This window comes from Myotis myotis, unplaced genomic scaffold, assembly GCF_014108235.1.
Source record: "Myotis myotis isolate mMyoMyo1 unplaced genomic scaffold, mMyoMyo1.p scaffold_m19_p_13, whole genome shotgun sequence".
Classification (NCBI taxonomy): domain Eukaryota; kingdom Metazoa; phylum Chordata; class Mammalia; order Chiroptera; family Vespertilionidae; genus Myotis; species Myotis myotis.
The window spans coordinates 9731764-9750742 of NW_023416317.1; the positions used below are offsets into that span (position 1 = coordinate 9731764).

Sequence of the window (18979 nt, forward strand, 5' to 3'; positions counted from 1 at the left end):
CCAAAGGAATGTAACAGCAACTTGCAGGGGGCTGCTTGTGAAATGGGGGGCCCTCCACGCCAGAGGAATGTGGGGGGATCCTCTCGTGCGTGCATGAAGCAGTGGATACACCTGACCACGACTGCAGTTACATCCCGACACGTGCCCCCTTCCTGCCGTGACTCTGTCCTCAGCCTGTCCTGGTCCCTCTGTCCGTCTGTACCTACCGCAGATGAGTACTGAGCGTGGTAACCAGTAGCTGCCCAGAGTGATACTAATCTCCCTCTACGACTGTCTGTATGTGGACCGTATATACAGTATTTACATATAGAGAGAGTGCCACGGAATCGTTACTTGTCCGGAACCCTCCCAGGAATGGGGTGAAGACCCTCCAGATGGGTGTACCTAACTCCTGCTGCCCCAGCAACGCATAGCTGGGAGCGGGGAGAGGGGCCAAGCCAGCACCCTCCAAACAGAGGCCTAGGACTAACATCCAGACACATACAATTAAGTTGGGCTAGAACTGTTTCCTACTCTATCCCATCTGGTAACAGTTCTTTCCAGGTTGGGGGCATTTGGGGTCCAGGTGATGGTAAGTATGTTCTTTCCGGGTGTCTGCAAGGGTACCTCCAGAGGAGTGGCGGGCTCGGGACTGCCCTCCCCTGATAACAAACCAAATCACACATTTTTGAAGACACACACACAAAGAAGAAGGCCTTCCTCAGTCACTGTTGTACCTTTAATTAAATGAAAGAAGGAAAATGGCAGATGCCCTTGCTTTATCATCAAGTTCTTTTTGAGGCTGCTACAGGCTAAGAAAGGATGACTATTTTCCCAAATTACTCAAAAGAGACACCAAAGGAACGTTGACATTCCAAAAAAGACAGTTTTCTTTTTCACTTTTCCCCAAATACTTTTTCACGAAGGGCTAATCATCATCTGAAACTGCCCTGGCAACCATGATCACAAAAATAATTTAATCTTACACGTTCGAAAGCCAGCCAGGGTAAACATCAACTCAGTTCTGTTTTCATTTACTAGCTCTAGAAGTTAGGAATGGAGACTTCAGCATGCTTTGGAATTTGGAGACCCGGTTGGTTTTTAGACAAAAGTACAGGATTATTTCCTGAATTAGTCATTTCACCCAATCACAAAGCTTCAGCACTCACTCAGTCAAAGGCTACCTGTGTGCTGAGACTGAGGCGATGGCCTCCGTGCTTCTTTGAAGGACAAGGAGGCGGAGGCAGTCCTGGCCGGGAGCGCGGGCTCCGTGCCAGAGATGCTGGAGTTTGAATCCCAGTTACGCCTCTTCCTTGCTCTGTGATCGCGGCCTTGTTACTTAACCTCTCTTGCCCTGTGAGTGGGAGATAACTCTAGAATCGAGCTCACGTGGCTGCTGTGAGGATGGAAGGCTGCATTAAGCAGAGCATCTGCTATTAAGCCTGGTACATAGTAAGCACTCAGCAAAACTCTACTGTTGTGTGATGAGGAACAAATTGGTATGGAAGCAGAATGTATAAAAAGGACCATAAAAAGTACAAACCGAGGTGGAGAGCCCCAAACGAATGCTATAGACAGACTATGTTGAAAGGTGAGTGCGTTGGTTTCAAGGTGGAGTTGTCGAGACGGGCACCAGCACCTGTCTTCAAGGCTCACTGACAGATTGCGATCGTCTGGGAAGCTCTTAACAATTGCTGACGCCCAGGTCTTACCCCAGTTCCATTAGGTGGAATCTCATGGGAGGGCCTAAGTATGGTAATTGTTACACTGCCTGGGTGATTACAGTAGATAGCCCGGTCAAGAGCCAGGGGTGTAGCCATAGTAGGATTTGCCCTCGCACGCTAGAGACAAGGCTGAAGTCTGAACACTTTTTCTGCTGCCCGTACTCACTGCCACATCCTCTGGGTGCTCAAGAAACTAACAAATTACTAAATCCTAAGCACCATCTTGGCTGTGTAGCCACGACGTTTGGTGGCACCACAAATGAAAGTGACAAGCAGACTTGCCCTCGCACCAAAAATCAATAATCCTTAAAGCCATTTTAAATTCCAATATAAAGTAATTCAATGCCCCAAGAGATAAAATTTTCCATGGCTACAAACACATCACATGCACACACGTAGTGTATGGTTGCCGTGTCATGTTCATCTCTTACCTGCAGCATAATTCTGCTCTCAGAGCCGAAGTTATTCACACACACACACCACTACACTTTCATATTCTGTTGCTTTAACTTCCCAACCTCTCTCTCTATGTATATGTATGTATATGTATATATGGATTGTGGTAGTACACAGAGGGGTACATATATATTTAGAATTTGTGTACAAAAATACAGTGTGTTCAGTGTGGCTGACTGTACCCCGAAAGCATACATCTTTGCCTTTAAATAATGAAAAGCACTGGGTAAGTATTTAGACGCCGAAGTGTAACTTCTTCTTTTCTTTGGAAAAGATTTCTAAAGACTTTCAATGCCCACAGATGTTGAGTTAGCTCATGTACAAAAATAGTGTCCACCTGTCTGAGCAAACAAAACCAATAAGTATTGTTTTGGTTTTTAATTTTGAAGACTTGCCTTGCCCAATCCAGTCACACAGACTCTGCTCATTTTTGGCCATTCCTGCCCTTGCCAGAATCTTTCCTCCTTCTCGGAGGCGGGTTCAAGGATGAGGTTCTGAGAGAGTCACCTTGGGCGCCCAGAAACAGCTTCCCTCACAGCCGTGCATTTCAGTTCTCTCTGTCCCCTAGAACCCTAAGTCCCTCTGCCGGAATTCAGGAGTGAGCAATCCTATCACAGCAGCCATTGTTCTTTGCAGGGCTACCTACCTATATGATTATTCACACCACAACTGCAGACAATCGCTCGATCACTTATTAAATTCCAAGGAGGGACTGAGTTCTCTACAGATAGTAAAGGAGGTGCTGGTTATGGTCTCTGGTTTGCAACTTTTAAATAGAGGTGGTAAGAAACAGGTTCAAGGCTAGGTTAAACAATTTTTAATTTCAGGCATTTAGGGCTGGTGTTTTGTCCTGTCATGCTGGGGTGGGGGGTGGGGGGTGGAGAGAAAGCAACTCAGTCTCTCCAGTAACTGTTTTTATCAAATAACTAAAGAATAAGTAGAATAAGTACCAGCCAAGATTTCCATGTGCCTTTGTGAATTCTGTGAATATCCCGCATCAGGACGGATGACAGTCAGCCCTCCAGTTAGGGTGGGGGTGGGGCTCCAGCAAAGTCTGACAAGCAGAGGGTCTCTGCCTAAAGGCTCTGCTGGGAGAGCTCAGGGCGGGCTGGAGGCTCCCAGCCTCCGCTGGATTCCGCCAGGTAGTCAGTGAGCAAGCCCCACACCTCAGGTGGTAAACCTACAATAAAACCTCCTTGATTCAGACACAAACACTTGACATTTGTGGCAATGCCATTGCAGATGTGTCTCTTTTAATTTTTCTTAAGTAAAGTGTGTAACATGATCTCAGCTTTCTCTGGAAACTGTGAAGGCTCTTCTTACAAGTGTCACCTTGAGACCTGCCAAATTAAACCTTTGTGTCTTTGACTTCAATTTATATGTCAATTTATCTACGATTATTAGAAGTTTTGAAAAAGAAACACTTTTTACATTTATGATGCATTCATATAATACCCAGTGAGTACCTTCTACTTTGATACTCAGCCTGCCTTTGAAAGCAGCAACTACCTACTTTTAGGAAGCCCAATAATTTAGGCTTTTATGCTGACCGACTAGCCCTTCTCCTCTGCCATTACTCTGAATCAGTGAGGTTTTACTGTAAATTAAAATGGAAACAGCAGGTGTCTATTTCCAGCCAAGCTGACCTTGAAGAATGGTCCATGACTTGATTTTTTCCATTTAATTTGCAAACCAGCCACATGTTGATAAAGGAGAAGTAAGTAAAATGAAATCCCATGAAAGAAGAGAGGTGGACCGCTATTCTGCCTCCTAGTGGCTGTTAGAATATCCCCAAATAACGATAGATTACAGAAAAGCTTGGCTATTGAACAAACACTTTCATTTATGGAATTATTTCCATAATCATCATTCATGTTGTCAAACGCCTTCCATCTTTTTTTCGGTGAATGCTCCTGAAAGTGTTTCCCATGTAAATACTTTATGGTACTGGGTGGGGAGGCGGGGGACAAGACGAGGCTGGCGATGTTTTTGTTTTATTGCTGTCTTTGAAATCAGCAAAAAAAGGGCCTGTGACCGCCACTCATTCTGCATGCTCCCTGCCAGAACTGATTAGTCACCATGCATGCATGCCTCTGAATTGCATTCACATCTGGCCCAGTCCGATGTGAATGTCGCCCCGAGACCCTGCACAATGATTTCCAAGGACCCACGTGCATGAAAATGAGTTACTTCACTGATATTTTTTGGTTTTCAATGTACATATGTGTCCAACCCCACCCCACCTCACCCCCTGAAAAGTAGAAAAGTAAGTCCTCATCTTACTGGTTCCCAGAGTAAGCCTGATCTTCCCTCCAGGCAGGATACAAAACCAGAGGCTCCCCACTTACAGAGATTTTTGACTCAAATGTTTTGTGACAATTGCAACAATGGTTTCCTTTGCCTTGGTATGAAAGAGGAGTAACATGGCCAGTAACGTGGAGAAACACGAGTCATCGACCTTGTATGAGACTGTAGACAATTAAGCCCCACACGTGTAGACATAAGTGAACACTCATTGCAAATTTTCAAGTTAGACCAGCAGAAAACCCATAAACACAGTGAAGAAACTCCCAAATTCTAATACCTTCGAGCAAGAACCAGCCAACAACAGTGATGAAGAGCATGACCCAAAACATACCGAGTTATTGTAAACTGAACAGAAATTCCACGTCTGTCACAGCTACCGCTGAGGCCTCTGACCAGTGAGTGGGTCAGATGAAGGACCTCCTAAGGCAGGACTGGAATCCTAAAAAGCGTGGCCTTGGCAAGCTTAAGAGGCCCCGTTGAATCAAAAATGCTGTTCTCTTTACAATAAAACTACCAAACCCTGCTGATGCACACTTAACCTTGGCCAGCGAGGGCTTCACGTCCCATCTCACGTTGGGGAGTGAGAAGCTCATTGCCTTTCTGTCTGTTGTTTTTCTGCCAAATTCCAAAGGCCTTTGCGTGGTGGTCGGACTTGATGGTGGAGCACGCCGAGACGTTCTTGTCGCTCTTCGCGGTGGACATGGATGCAGCGTTAGAGGTGCAGCCGCCAGACACGTGGGACAGTTTCCCACTGTTCCAGCTGCTGAATGACTTTCTGCGCACCGACTGTACGTATCACCTTCGGCTGTTTGCCCAGCCTAAGTCGTGTGCAAATGAGCACCTTGTTCAAATGCGTTTTTCCCAGACACACTACAGGTTGGACACAGCTCTTTGTAGGTTTATTATTAATTCAAAAACAAACAAACTTACTATAGGTGATGATCTTTCTTCCAACAAATGTCCTGTGACAGGGAAGCCCTCTCTTAACCAAGCCAGAGAACCCCAGAGCAGTGTCAGGAGTGGTGTCCGTGGGGTTCTTTTGTTCTGGAACAAGCTAATTAACCTCTTCACATTTTTTTTCAATTTTTATCCAAAGTTGCTTTTTAGATGGAAAAAAAAAAGTTTAGCTAAGTAACACCCTAAGGATCTTGGAGTGTTTTACACAACACAGAGTCATAAAGTGGACCTTCCTGCCCAGGGACCGTGATGAAGGGAGGGTAGCATAGTCTCTCCTCCCGGTAACACCGTGGGAGGAAGGGAGTGGGTGCCAGGAACTCCTAAGAAAGTTGGTTGCTGTTTTGTTGCTTTTAAAGGAAAATGATTGTTTTTCTTTTTGAGAGGAGGGACGCAAATGGGTGAAATGTTTTAGAATTCCATTTTCTTCCCATGCAGATTGAAGCATGAAATTTGGTTCTGTTCCTGTACTTTTTTCTTTATCTTTTTTGGGGGTAGGGGCTCTCTTGGAAGCCATGGATTTAATGTCAAAGACAATCCTCTTTGTGTGTATGCTGTGTGCTGACAAAGCAACTGTGGGCCCTTACCAAGACTTTGCTTCTCTGTTCTAGATAATCTGTGCAATGGAAAGTTCCACAAGCACCTGCAAGACCTGTTTGCCCCACTTGTGGTTAGATATGTGGATCTGATGGAGTCCTCAATTGCACAATCCATTCACAGGGGCTTTGAGCGGGAGTCATGGGAACCAGTCAAGTAAGGAAACCTCTTTTGATACTATTGGAGTTTGGGTGCGAATAGCTGGAGAGTCATACAGAAGTGGATTAACGGTGTCTTATGGTTTTCAGTGTTAGCGTGACGGAGAGCAAACACTGGCTGTGTTTCCAACTCGGATGCACATGGTCTCTTTGGCCAAAGGGGGAGTGGGAAAGAGGTTGATAAATGTTTTATGAAATGAAATCTTTGTTTTATTTCACAGGGTAAATAAGGAATAAGGGATAGAACCCTGGCTGTGGTATTTGTACTATCTTACTCCAGTGGTGTTTCCCTAGGAGTTAATGTTTCCCAAAGTGTGTTCCTCAGGGTCTAGACAAGGGGTCAGCAAACTTTTTCTATAAAAGGCCATGTAATAAATCTTTTGGCTTTTCAAGGTACATGATCTTTGTCACAACTCCACTTTGCTGCTGTAGCGCCAAAGCAGCTATAGGCAATATGTAAAGGAATAAACATGTGTTCCCGTGAAAGTTTATTTGCAAAAGCAGGAGACTGGCCTGTGGGCCATAGTTAGCCATTCTCTGGCCTAAGCCTTTGAGACGTACCTCAAGAAAAGGACTCTGTGGCCAAATACGGTTAGAAACCTCTATGTACTCCACACCCTTGTCTCCTGGGGAGCCACGAAGCAACCAATCAGTGTATTTCAAAACTCTAACATAGTAATACAGAGCCTTGTTTAACTCTGCTTAACCCAGGGTTATTTGACCAGGGTTATTTTAATGGGATATCAATCTAAAGGACAAATTGCAGGAAGTCCTGTGGACTGTCAACTTAGCATATCCACAACTGCCTGGGGAATCTACTTGAAATGTCTAGCGGATTCACTGCCATCTCCACTCCCAGGCAAGGAGGAGGGCCGGACTCCAGATGCCGGAGGGCAGGTCCAGACTCTGCTTTCTGGGGATGTAGAGGGCTCCTAGATAGAGATAATTAATAAAGAAATTAATGCAAAATAGCTTTCTCAGCCCTCCTTCCACATCAGAGCCGGGGAGGAAATATCTTAGCTTACCCTACTGCGAGCAGGTTAATAGGCAGTAGCTCTTTATTTGCAAACACATACCAAGAAATCTGGAGTTGAGTTTGTTATTCTCAATTCCACAACAGTCTCTTACTATGGCCCTGTGACTTTTAACTCATGAGAATAAAACTGGGTCCCTTGATTAACAAGGGACTCTATTTTTTTAATGCTCACTGTAATCCCCACAGTTGTGCTTAAAGAACTATTGTGAAGGGAAAAGACTAAAATGTAGTAATATTCACATTTTGAAAATAGCTATGGTATTGAAATAGCATTTACTTGCTTGGGTTTAGATGTGGAGGCTACCACTATGGACACACATAGGAAGAAATGATTGGCATCCCGCACTGCTTCTTAAAGGGCCCTAGAGCGAGGGCCTCGCCCTCTACTTATTAGCCAGAAGGCTAACAAAGGCAATGAAACTGCTCTCTCATCTGCAAAACTGACTTTTAAAAATGTCCCTACTCGGTGTCCAAGAATTGTCAAGAAGTTCTGTGACAAGGTCACTAAAGCCATTTTATAATCTGTTCAGTTCTTCAGACACCAAGCAAATTACTGCTAATTCTTTTTTGAAGTGCTGACTATTCTTAATATTGTCAGAAGTAAAGACAGAATCAAACTGATTTTCACAGTTGGAGGTCTTACTGTGGGAATATTTTATTGGGTATTTTTAAGTGATTAACAAAATAAAATTTGAACTCATGGATCAGTAATTTAAAGGTCTGAAAATTAGTGAAGGATTAATAGTCATAAATAATAACCTGAGAATCTTTTTTGTTGATGTTTTTTATGTAGCTTTTACCATGATTGTGGTTTATCCAATTCATGCTAAATAGGATATGCCCTTCAGAGTATATAGAGATATTTGAAAGTGCCAACTAAAACATAGGCTAAATTAAAATTCATGGAAACCACACATTGTATTAGGGGATTTGTATACAAAGTGTGGATACCATGGGACAGATTTGCAGAATGGCCAGCAGGAAACGAAGGGGAAGGATCTTGGGGACATGCTTACGTGCTAAAAGGAATGAGTCTCTCTGTACTCCCTTCCATGTAAAGAGAAACGAAGTAAGAACAAACATTTATCTGACCAGCTAGGGGCTTGATAAAGAAGCAGAGATTTATTTTTCTTTGTGGATGTTTTTCTAAGTAAAGAATGATTTTTTGGAATGCTTTTCATCAAACTTACTCAAAAACAAGAAACTGACTTACATAAGTAGATTTGGTGTTCTCAATCTTCTTGAAGTTTGGCACATGATTCCCCAATATACACACATAGACCACAGCCCTTCTTTCAAACATTTGTCACACTCAGTTCTGTTCTTCCACTTTTCAAAAGTCATAAATATAGGTATCTGACCATAGGTTAAATGACTGCAAAGTGCACTGTAAAAGCTTCCTTCACGGGAACTGGTGTTCAAAATGTTAAGGAAAAATAGCACTCTGACAAGCTCGCTAAAAGCGGATTTTAAATATTCTTCAGATTTTCTTATTTTAAAACATGGCCATGTAAAAGCAAATAGAGATGTAATCATATTAGGGTTTGGCACAAGTTATTTGGCAGGAAGGGTAAAAGGCTCAGTCCTAGTGCTGCTTTCTCTAGAGCAGTGATTCTCAACCTGTGGGTCGCCACCCCTTTGGGTGTCAAACGACCCTTTCACAGGGGTCGCCTAAGACCATCCTGCATATCAGATATTTACATTACGATTCATAACAGTAGCAACATTACAGTTATGAAGTAGCAATGAAAATAATTTTATGGTTGGGTCACAACATGAGGAAGTTAAAGTATTTAACTTGAGTTAAATACTTGAGTTAAATACATGAGTATTTTAAAGGCCAGAAGGTTGAGAACCACTGCTCTAGAGGGATGGCCTTCCACCTCTGCAAGGAGAACAAAGGGAGACTCATCGCTGTTCCCATCAAGCCAGAGAGAGTCACGATTAGTACCTCTGTGCTTCGGTGGAGAATGTTAGCACTTAGCTGCTCGCCACAGCTGGAGACAGACAGCCTCTCCAGGCCAGGCTTGAGCTGGAGCCCAGAGCCCCCTCCAAGGTCTCCGTTAGGAAATGTCACTGGGCCACCACCCAAGCGGGACAGGTGTGCACAGCCCTCCGGCAGCCCTGAGGATCAGCTTTCGGTCCTAACTAGCAGATGGGCAACATTTCCACCAGCTCTTTAGAGTTGGTTCGCTGTTAGTCAAGTCATCGTGGAAGAAAATTTAGAAAGCGTCTAATCCAAAGCTTGCCAAGTCTAGTACCCTCTCCGCATACCCTCTCCTTGGCAGATCCTCTCTCGATCTGCAGGTGAACAGCTGCAGGCACAGGGAATCCTGGTGTCATTGGTTCCTGTTTCAGGCGGGGATGACTGAGTGGGAGAGCTAAACCCTGCTTCTTGATGTATATACATGGAAAATCTGGATTTCTCAACATGCACTTTCCCTCTCTCTGTCTGAGCTATACATATGGAAATTATTTTTTAAAAGAATATCATTTTCCAGATTGTCAGTATATTAATGAATAACAAACTGTCAGACCAAAGACACCTTAGCAATATGTAGATGGCCTGTTTGAAGTAGACAAGTTGTAGGCACGCAGTCAGACTCCCAACTCTGCCAGCAAAGTGCTGGGTCACCTTGGGCAAGTCAGCAGACCTTGCTGTGCCTCAGTATCTTTCTTTGAAAACCAAAGACTTTGAATTCCCAAGACTTTCCCAACATTAACCTTCTAGAAAATGTGATTTTCCATATTCACATTTAATCACCATTGCCTCTTTAGCACCTAGAACAGGGCCTGGGACATAGGTGTTCAGTGAGTATTTATTGATTAACTGACCTTTTTAGGGAACCATATAGGCTGGAAATTGTAAGGATACAACAGAAAAACTGTGGGAAAGGAGGAAGAAAAAGATATATCCCCCCCCCCCCCCCCCCGTTAGGGATAACAGTCTAGTTGGGTCTGAGCAATAAGCATGCAAGAAAAAAATGACTTTAAATGTTCACATGGTATTTACCAAATCACATAAGGAAGAGCTTAGCCTGGAAGGGGATGCACTTCCACTGAAGCTGAAGAGTCATGAAATAAACAGCTGGGAGCCTAGGATTCCAAGAGGCACAGAGGTGCTGGGAAACGGCATGAGCAGAGGTAGAAACACGGGGGCAAGTGAGGTGTGCAGTGGAAACTCCACGCCCTGTTGGGCCAGCATGGATTGTAAAGGAGGCAAGCGATAAGGTTGGAGAAATGTGTGAAGAAATTTTCCTTCTAAAATCCCAGGAAGTTTGAAACGTTATTCTCCAGGTTGTGCATTCTAAACGGGGGCTTTACAGCTCCCGGAGCTGGTGCCGGTTGGTTCTTAGAGTGGGGGAGGGAAGAAATATTTTGCTCTTGTTATGTACATTCACATACGTATATTGGTGCTATTAAATTTTCATGGGGAAGGCAGTCGGGTGGTTCGATGATGATAATGAATAAAAGATTGATAAATACTGCCCAAAACTCTGAGACTTCAAAGTGCCCATGCCTCAAAGGAGGAATAAGACTTAAGAAAAGCACAGAGAGAGACATTCGTGTCCTGAGCACCGAGAGACGACAAGATGTATTACATATATTCAGCAACAAATGGCTGATAACCTAGGAGACATCCGTATCTTACATCCGACCCATCCATAAACCTAAAGCTTCTTTGAGAGAAGACCCAACCATGTCGTCTCTGCAGGGAGACCAGTCTCGCTTATAATCATTTCCAGAAGCAAGGAATGACTCTCGCTCTAGTCATTGCCATCAGCAGAGATGATGAGGTGCCCACATAGCTGTTGCTTTCATCCATGTGGGAGCGAGCAGATGAGAATTTTTTAATTCAATGTTTCAGAGATGGGGCCCTTTGACATGCATGGGAGTGATCCTTTTTCAGCACATCCCCAAAATGAATGAGTCTAATTTTTAACATGTATCAGATGTGAGGATTGCAATTCACACTTCTACTATTCAGAGATATCCAATTATGATTCTCACAGAGAAGCATGATGGACTTTTTAGGTAGTTGCTAACGGGCCCTCTAAAATAATAATTGGTTATATCCATCAGCGGATCCACATGTATCTAATGCTTGGAATTGCCTCTCTAATTATTAATATGTTATTAATATCCAGATGAAATATTAGTAACCTTAGTAATGCACGATATTATTTTGCTAAAAGCAGAAATATCAAGCATGCTTCAGCCTTCTGAAAGCAGAGCATTATAATATATCACATGAAGGAAATGTTTTATGAGTCCAGCGCAGCAGTCCAGCCAAAATGTCATATTTTACAAGTACAATATGTTCTGATTAATATAAGTATTTTTTAATTTCTGTGTGCAAGACGAAGCTCATTTCTGATTTGTGTACCCACCATCCACCAATGTGTTTAAATTAAGTTGCTTTTGCATACATTTGTATGTTATTCATTTCTAGCTACTTTTAATTTGCTCAGAATTGACATTTTAACTTTCCACACTGCCATCTCTAAAGCTCTCCTAATTCCTCGATCATTATTCAGTGTGTGTATCATCTAATGATCACATGTGCTTATGTGGGCTTACACATGTCTCAGTGGAAATCGCCAACGGTTTTGTTACGTGGCAGCATTTAAGACTGAGAACCACCAGGGACTGAATTCAAAGGCAAATGCCCAGGAAAACAGAGAAACATGAACAGAAAGTACCATTTTCCCTTCTACTTAATTGTCATATTTAGCTTCTGCTTTTGACCATTTCCACAAGAGCACCCTTTAGTCCCAGGTAGAAAAGCACAATTCATTTTCCCACGTGTGAAGGGTAAAGGACACACGTGTGAGACACCTGTGTCCCTTCAGGAAGAGAATGCCAGGTTGGCAATTTACATTCTAGGTTTTTCCATCTATGAGCTATGTTGTCATTGTGAAAGAAGAACTTGTTTCTAAAGGGAGACACCTGCCCAGAATACCTACAGGGGCCAGATTTTCTGACTTGCCCCCCTGAGCAAGCCCAGAGGCGGCTCCAGCCCTTTCAAGAGTTCTGTTAGGCAAACACAGCTTGCCCGGGGCAGAGCTGCTTTGGCAAACTCGCTCTTCTCCTGCAAGATCCAAAAAGAAAGCCTCAACTCCTTTGCCAAAGTGCTGTCAACCCTCCTTCCACAGGAAGGCTCCTCTCAGATGCATAGGCTGGGCTCCACCGTGCCAGTGACTCTGGCTGGATGAACACCCTTAAAATGCCGCTACAGAGGCACTCGGTGCCAGCCTGGGACGGCGTATGACACAGTCCTTGGAAGAGGCACGGTTGACTCGAGTTGAGGTTATTGATTTGTTTTGTTTTCCTCTCTCCAGTCATAAGGCCCTTCCTCTCTCTTTCATCACATCATTTGATCGATCTTCGTTCGAGAACAAAAAGCTTCTATAAAGTCACACTTTTAAATGATTTATTCATTTTTAACTTAAATTTTAACTTCTTCTAGGAAAATACATCTTTAATTTTCACAAACTAAAAACACCTATAGAACAACCACACAGATCAAGAAACAGCCCCCCCTCAACACCCCAGGAGCCCCTGCCGTTCATTCTAAGGTCTCTAGCTCGTGTTTGAGGGCAGTCACTATAACATGAGGCCACATTTTAAATCCACTTGTGGCCAAAGAATGTACTATAGGAGCTAAATTTGGGTGTGTGTTCTTAATTTGCAATTTGTAAATATTTCTTCATTTTAATTGGACTTAATTTGAGAGGGGAAGTTTCCATGTTTTCAAGTGTTCTGTAAAATTATTTGAAGCCAGTCACTCTTGATACAATACCTTCATCTTTGCCATCAACTCAGATGCCCCATGGCACACACAGCTGTCTTCAGAAGTAGCGGTTGGAAAGAATTCTGTTTCTGTGCACCACCACCTGGTGGGTACATTTCCTGTTACATCGTGTAGCTAATATCTGACCCAAGGAACATGCCCCCATCAAAAATAGGTTACAAACAAAAATAAGAAAAATAAAAGTGCTCCGCCCTTTCTTTCCATCCCAGTTACTTCTCAGCACCCTTAGCCACAGCAATGCCCAGGATTCCACGAATTTCAAGTTTCTAGCACAGGCCAAGTTCTAGATGCTCATGGCAATGGACTTGGAAGCTGCAGACCCTGCATAAAGGCATTGAAATATGTGATCATTGTGGAGAGGTGTCCATGACTGTCCACGCTTTTAAGTCACTCTGTGGTTAATTTCTCCATTAAACTCTGTCATTTTCTCCGACTGCTGAGCCACACCACCGCTGCCCATCCGTCAGCTACTTTCTGAAGTGTGTCGCTGTTGTCTTGCTGTGGACTTAGCCAATTTATTTACACCTGTCGCGTGCTTCTGCCTCATCTGCATTGTCACTGTGATGGTATTTTTTCTTTCTGTCTGTTTCTTCCACAGGAGTTTAACCAGTAACCTACCCAATGTGAACCTACCCAATGTGAACCTTCCCAAAGTACCAAATCTACCAGTTAACATCCCTCTAGGCATCCCACAAATGCCTACTTTTTCGGCACCGTCATGGATGGCTGCTATATATGATGCTGAGTGTGTATTCAGTTCACATTAGATCTAATTTAAATTTAAGTGATCTTGGCATGGATATGTCTTGTTTATTTCTATACATCCCATATAACAGAGATGGAGAGGGATAATTAGACATATTTTGCTGATCATACAGAGATGATATTGTTTATTTCTGGCATGTGGCGTGTTTGTAAGATGTTTGCTATATATACAGCACTAACAATTTTTCTGACGCCCACTGAATGCTTGAGGACTATGTTTCACTTCCTGAATTCTTTTGCAAAAAGATCCTGCCCATATTTTGTTGTTTTGTTTTATTTTTAATACAGGTGGCATGGCTTTAGGAGTTATTCATCCAGAAATAGTCCAGGAAACCTCTTTCATGGGCTGACCCGTCATCTCTGGCCTGATCCAAATTTAAGAGGGAAGCACACCTACCTGAAGCTTTATTTTTTAAAAATAAAAATAATAATAATAAATAATTCCCAGAGACTGTTTAAACCAGAAAGTGTGTTTCTGGTGTCAGCAAAAGGCAGGCTATAGTAGCAGGATGTTGAGGGCTAAATGAAAATTTCTGAAGGGATCGAGCCCCAGTCATGTACGTAACAACACTTTCCAAGGTCATCGTGTAGCACTGAGCGCCGAGACCTAGGTAGCAAAGTCTCTAAATGGGAGACTGCAAGACTGAAAAAACAAATAATGAAGTTTTTTGGTAGCGGTACCCCCTGCGGTCTGAGTGTAGAAACTCTTTACCAATGCCAGGCCACGCGGCGTTGGTTTTCTTGGAGGCCGAGCCATCCCTTTCATGCCAGCCAGCAGGTCCGGGGAATGGAGGCTGAGCCGCCATTTGTCCCAAGGCTTCGGAAATGAATCCTCTCTTTCCTCAGCAAGAAGAAGATCCAGCACCTCTAAATTCCACCTCAGGGAAATGAAATGAGAACCACGTGCATGATTTAATAAGTGAAATAAGGCTTCGCGATTCTGTGCCCCCTTTGATCCTTTTCTTAGACCACAGCTAATTATAGGCCAGATAAGCTTTTTCTTGAAAGAATAAATTGGCACGTTTTCAAAGGGAAGTGTTATTATCAAAGGAATAAAAAATGATCTGAAACTGGCAGTGAGTTTTGAAACCTCGAAATCACATCCGTCAAGATGGCCCTGGACATTTCCATTCTCTGTGATGCAGGTAGAGCACAGGACCTGAAAATCACTGCTCTACTGGGCTCCTCCAACGCTGCCCATATTTTTTAAAAAACTGAGCTTGTTCACAAGTTCACAATGAAATCACAGGGTCAGTATGTCTGTTTCTCTTTTAAAGATGAATCACTACCTCTAAAACTTTATATCTGAAAAAAATCTAAAAAAAACACCATAAGTCATATTCATGCTAAGATGACTATATTAAAAGTTAGATTAGGTATTATCTGTTAATAATAAAAAATAAATATCTGAAAGCTTTTTACCTTCTTCTCTGCATGCTCTGTGACATTGTTTTTGAAAAGATATGAATCAAGACATTGTAATAAAGCAGATAATGGTCTCTGTCGATTAATTAAGGCATGAGTGGGAACACATTTTGGTAACTGCTCAGCAATCAAAATAATCTTGGTGCTATTGCCTTAACATTAACAGTTTATCTTAAAAATAAAAAGAAAATATTCTTTTCCTCATGTCAAAACTTAATAATAAGCTCTTCAAAGAAAAAGAAAAAAACCCTAGAAGAATTTTTTGAAACTCTGAAACCAGATGGGTGTCAAAATGTTGTTGTAATAAATACCAATTATTGCATTCATATGTACTTAATGATTTAAAACATACAACCATGCAGTTCCAAAACGGGGTTTAGACTAGACAAAGTTGGGGTTTCTTTTTCCCAAGCCTAGGATGGGGGAAGGGGGAAGGCTGAACCTCCATGGAGAAATAAAGCGTCCCCCCACTTTGGAGCAATGCGTATGGCAGTATCTGAAAAGAAGGCCTAGATTCTCAATCGCCCACCAGGAAATGCCTGATTCTATATCTTTTCATAATTCCAGTTTCCTCCTTTGCCACCTTTCATTTAAAGGTCGTGTCTCCATGTTACCTGCTCCTCCGTGTCAGATACGTCTACGTACTGACCTCAGACTGGTCTGTCCTTGAAAACATGTCCCTGTTGGTCGAGGCCGTAGGCTCCCTCTTGGCATGTTGGGAGCACCCTCCCCCCCCCCCCGCAGTAGCTGTGTATGCATTTATGCACTAGCTATATTTCTCTCTGAAGCATTAATTCAATGCAGCTGGCATCTGTCACAATAGAAACACCCACTCTCATCTGTTTCTATAGACGATGTCAGAACAAGTGGTAATGCATGGTGTGTTGGACATTTTATAAATTACTGTGTTAGCATTAGTGGTATGCGAGGAAGGGGGTGGGAGGTGGCCACCCCTCAGAGCTCCAAATGGGGTTGTTACAAAAGAGAAAGCCAGCCAGAGAAGGGCAAGAGGGTGAGAGATGGAGCGTTTCCCATACACAGGCTTTCCGTGGAGGCCCCAGGTAAAAGTTTCTTACACATCATTGTACAGAAAGGAATCAGGACCAATTCCTCCATCAGGACTGGGTAAGATGGTGCAATGGTTTAAAAAAAAACAAGCTTTGCAAATATCTCTTGTCCACTCACCTCCCCACCCCCAACCTCCTCCTGGGGCTGCCTATGCAACGGGCTGGTCTATTGGGATAATGACCAATCTGAACAGACGCATGGGTTCAAGGTATCCAGGTGGACTCAGCTCAATTTGAGTCACCCCAACTTCTCTCCAGCTCTTCAAGAGAGAAAGCAGGTCCTCGCTCACCACTTTGTTAGCACTGTCCCTTTAAACTCCAAGTCTGTGCAGTCTCCAAGAGGCCTCCATCTGGAGGGGAGCTGGGGAAATGCATGAAGCCCGAATTTTAATAACTGCATGTTGCCATGTAGTTATTATTTGTTGAGACTGACTTCCCCCTCTGGTTCGTGGCCTTCATCTGAATCATCACATGTGTTAATGTGGTTATTAAAAGAAGGCTGATTTTTACCATACACTGTTCTCCTGGCCGTGACGGGGCAATACGTCCCTCAGACTTCTCACTGGTCTGAACAATTGGCTGAACAAAGCCGCCTAGGTCATGTATGGTAAAACTCAAAATCTGCCGGTGGAGAATGCCCCCACCTCCACCGCCAACACGCGTCGTTTTGTATGTTGAAGCTACTGTTTGCCTCGAGCCTTCTAGTCCCAGTTGTCTTTGTGTCAGCGTTTCAGAGCCCAAGGCCAGTGGGTGACTCTTGGTTTTTTATTTTTACCCTGCCAGCAACGGATCAGGCACCTCGGAGGATCTGTTCTGGAAGCTCGATGCCCTTCAGACCTTCATTCGGGACTTACACTGGCCCGAGGAAGAGTTTGGGAAGCACCTGGAGCAACGGCTGAAGCTGATGGCAAGTGACATGATAGAATCTTGTGTTAAAAGGTAAGCCCGGCGCCTGGGCGGTCTCTACACGACTTTCCCACCACACACTGGCCCAGGACAGGGCTGATTGGCCATAACTTGGAGTTTTTTTTGAGAAAGTGATTGCTTATCAAAGTCAGTTGGAGTGGCGGCCACCCAAGTCCAGCTTCTGTTCACCTGCCCCAAGCAAAGGACGTGGCTGTTATTTCACTGAGCTCCCTAGGAAAGGCTCCATGTCGGTTCTTGTTTGTATCTCTGACATCTAGCAGCATCTGGCACAAAATACTTAGTAAACATATTTTAAATGTAGGAGTGTATGCATGGTGGGCAGCTAGATGGAAATCAAAGAAGCACATCCAATTCCTGAGCCAGCGAATCCAGTGCAGGAGCAGGAATCTAGTGAATTTCCAGCCATGTGGGCAGGACCTGAGCAGCATCATTCATTCTGTACATGTGAACCGAGCCTGTACTACTTGCCAGCTACTCGTTGTCGTGTGCAAAATCTAACTAGATACCAACAGGAGGGCATGTTGCCTGCTTTGTCCCCGTGGGATATGGGATTGAGGTGGGAAGGCTGCCCTTGCAGTCCCCAGGTGACTGTCCTGCAGGCAAGGAGAGGAAAAGGAGAGCAGCATGCATCCTTTCTCCAGGAACTGTTTGAGCTCCTCCTCTCCGCAGGCACAGGACTGTGTTCCCAGCGTGCCAAGGACTGCACCCTTCCTTCATGGAGTGTCTGTATCCACACAGCCTCAGATGTGACACCATTATCACCACCCTGTCTATCCCCAGACACATGTCCAAGTGCTTTTGCCAGTTCCCAACAATTCCATTATTATTCCTCATTAAAAAAAAAAAAAAAAAGACGGCAAGCATCACAGGCCACTTGGATTTCCAGATGTTGTGTAGTTTAGTTGATGGACCAGTTTTGGGAGTCAGGGACTGGGTTTGGCTGGGAGTGCTCGGAGTTCATCGTGTTATATCTTGGAAAAAGAAAAGGGATGTAATAGCATCAAAACTGGAACCAAAAGGCAAAAATGACATAGTCACAGGTAGGTGAGCTTCTTGGCAGGAATGGAGAAAGAGCAACGTGCTATGGAGAATCCTCAGGAACTTCAGTCCCGGTGATCCAGATTCTTCGCTTTGTCCTTTTCTTCCCGCTCTTGGAATCAAAGGCAGGCCTATGTCTCAACCCCAAGGTCAAAACGTTTCCTTAGGGTTTTGACTCTCACCATCTCCTACGGAGTCTGTCTCAATTTTAGGAAAAGCCAATCTTCTCCTATGGCTAAACCATCTCACACAAAAACTGCTCGTCAAAGTGGCTCCTCTGGCAAAACGCTCCCTGGGACTGTAGTGCATTAGAATGAAGGCCCACTCGCTTCTGAGCTGTGCATACGGTTGTACAGAAAGACGCGTGCCCTTCTCTGGAGAGCCAGTCTTTTGAATAGATAATAAGTAATAGGAGATGACATATAGGTGGGCTAGGGGTCAGGCTCTCAGAGAGTGTGAGCTCCTCAGAGGCAGGCGGTGTATCCCGTTCATTTTGAGTTCCTCACCCGTCCCAGGTCCCAGCATCATGCTTGACACATGGTAGCTGTTAAGTAAATGTTACCAGGAGTTGGTCACCTGCACAGGTATTTCTGACCCTGGTGTCCCTTCCGGTTAAGGCCCCAGTCTAAGCACAAACAAGACAAGAGCAAACATGAGTGGAAATATCGTTCCCAGGCAGCCAGAGTCGGAGGGTAAGACATGAAACAGTCCGGGGGTGTTTTAAGACATAG

General features: G+C 43.9%; 1 protein-coding gene across 17 annotated transcripts in view; it reads left to right on the forward strand.

The window, feature by feature from the left end:
- CADPS (calcium dependent secretion activator) overlaps nucleotides 1-18979 on the forward strand; it is a 457537-nt gene that overhangs the window by 361381 nt on the left and 77177 nt on the right. For 6 of the 17 annotated variants that reach the window (XM_036331698.1, XM_036331692.1, XM_036331693.1 and 3 more), the window contains 3 exons: nucleotides 5098-5254; nucleotides 6032-6173; nucleotides 17067-17222. In XM_036331698.1, coding sequence (XP_036187591.1) covers nucleotides 5098-5254; nucleotides 6032-6173; nucleotides 17067-17222 — 455 coding nt within the window. Of the gene's footprint in view, nucleotides 1-3855; nucleotides 3877-5097; nucleotides 5255-6031; nucleotides 6174-13624; nucleotides 13772-17066; nucleotides 17223-18979 lie in introns of all 17 variants that reach the window. The other 11 variants (XM_036331680.1, XM_036331682.1, XM_036331689.1 and 8 more) reach the window with 3 other exon arrangements.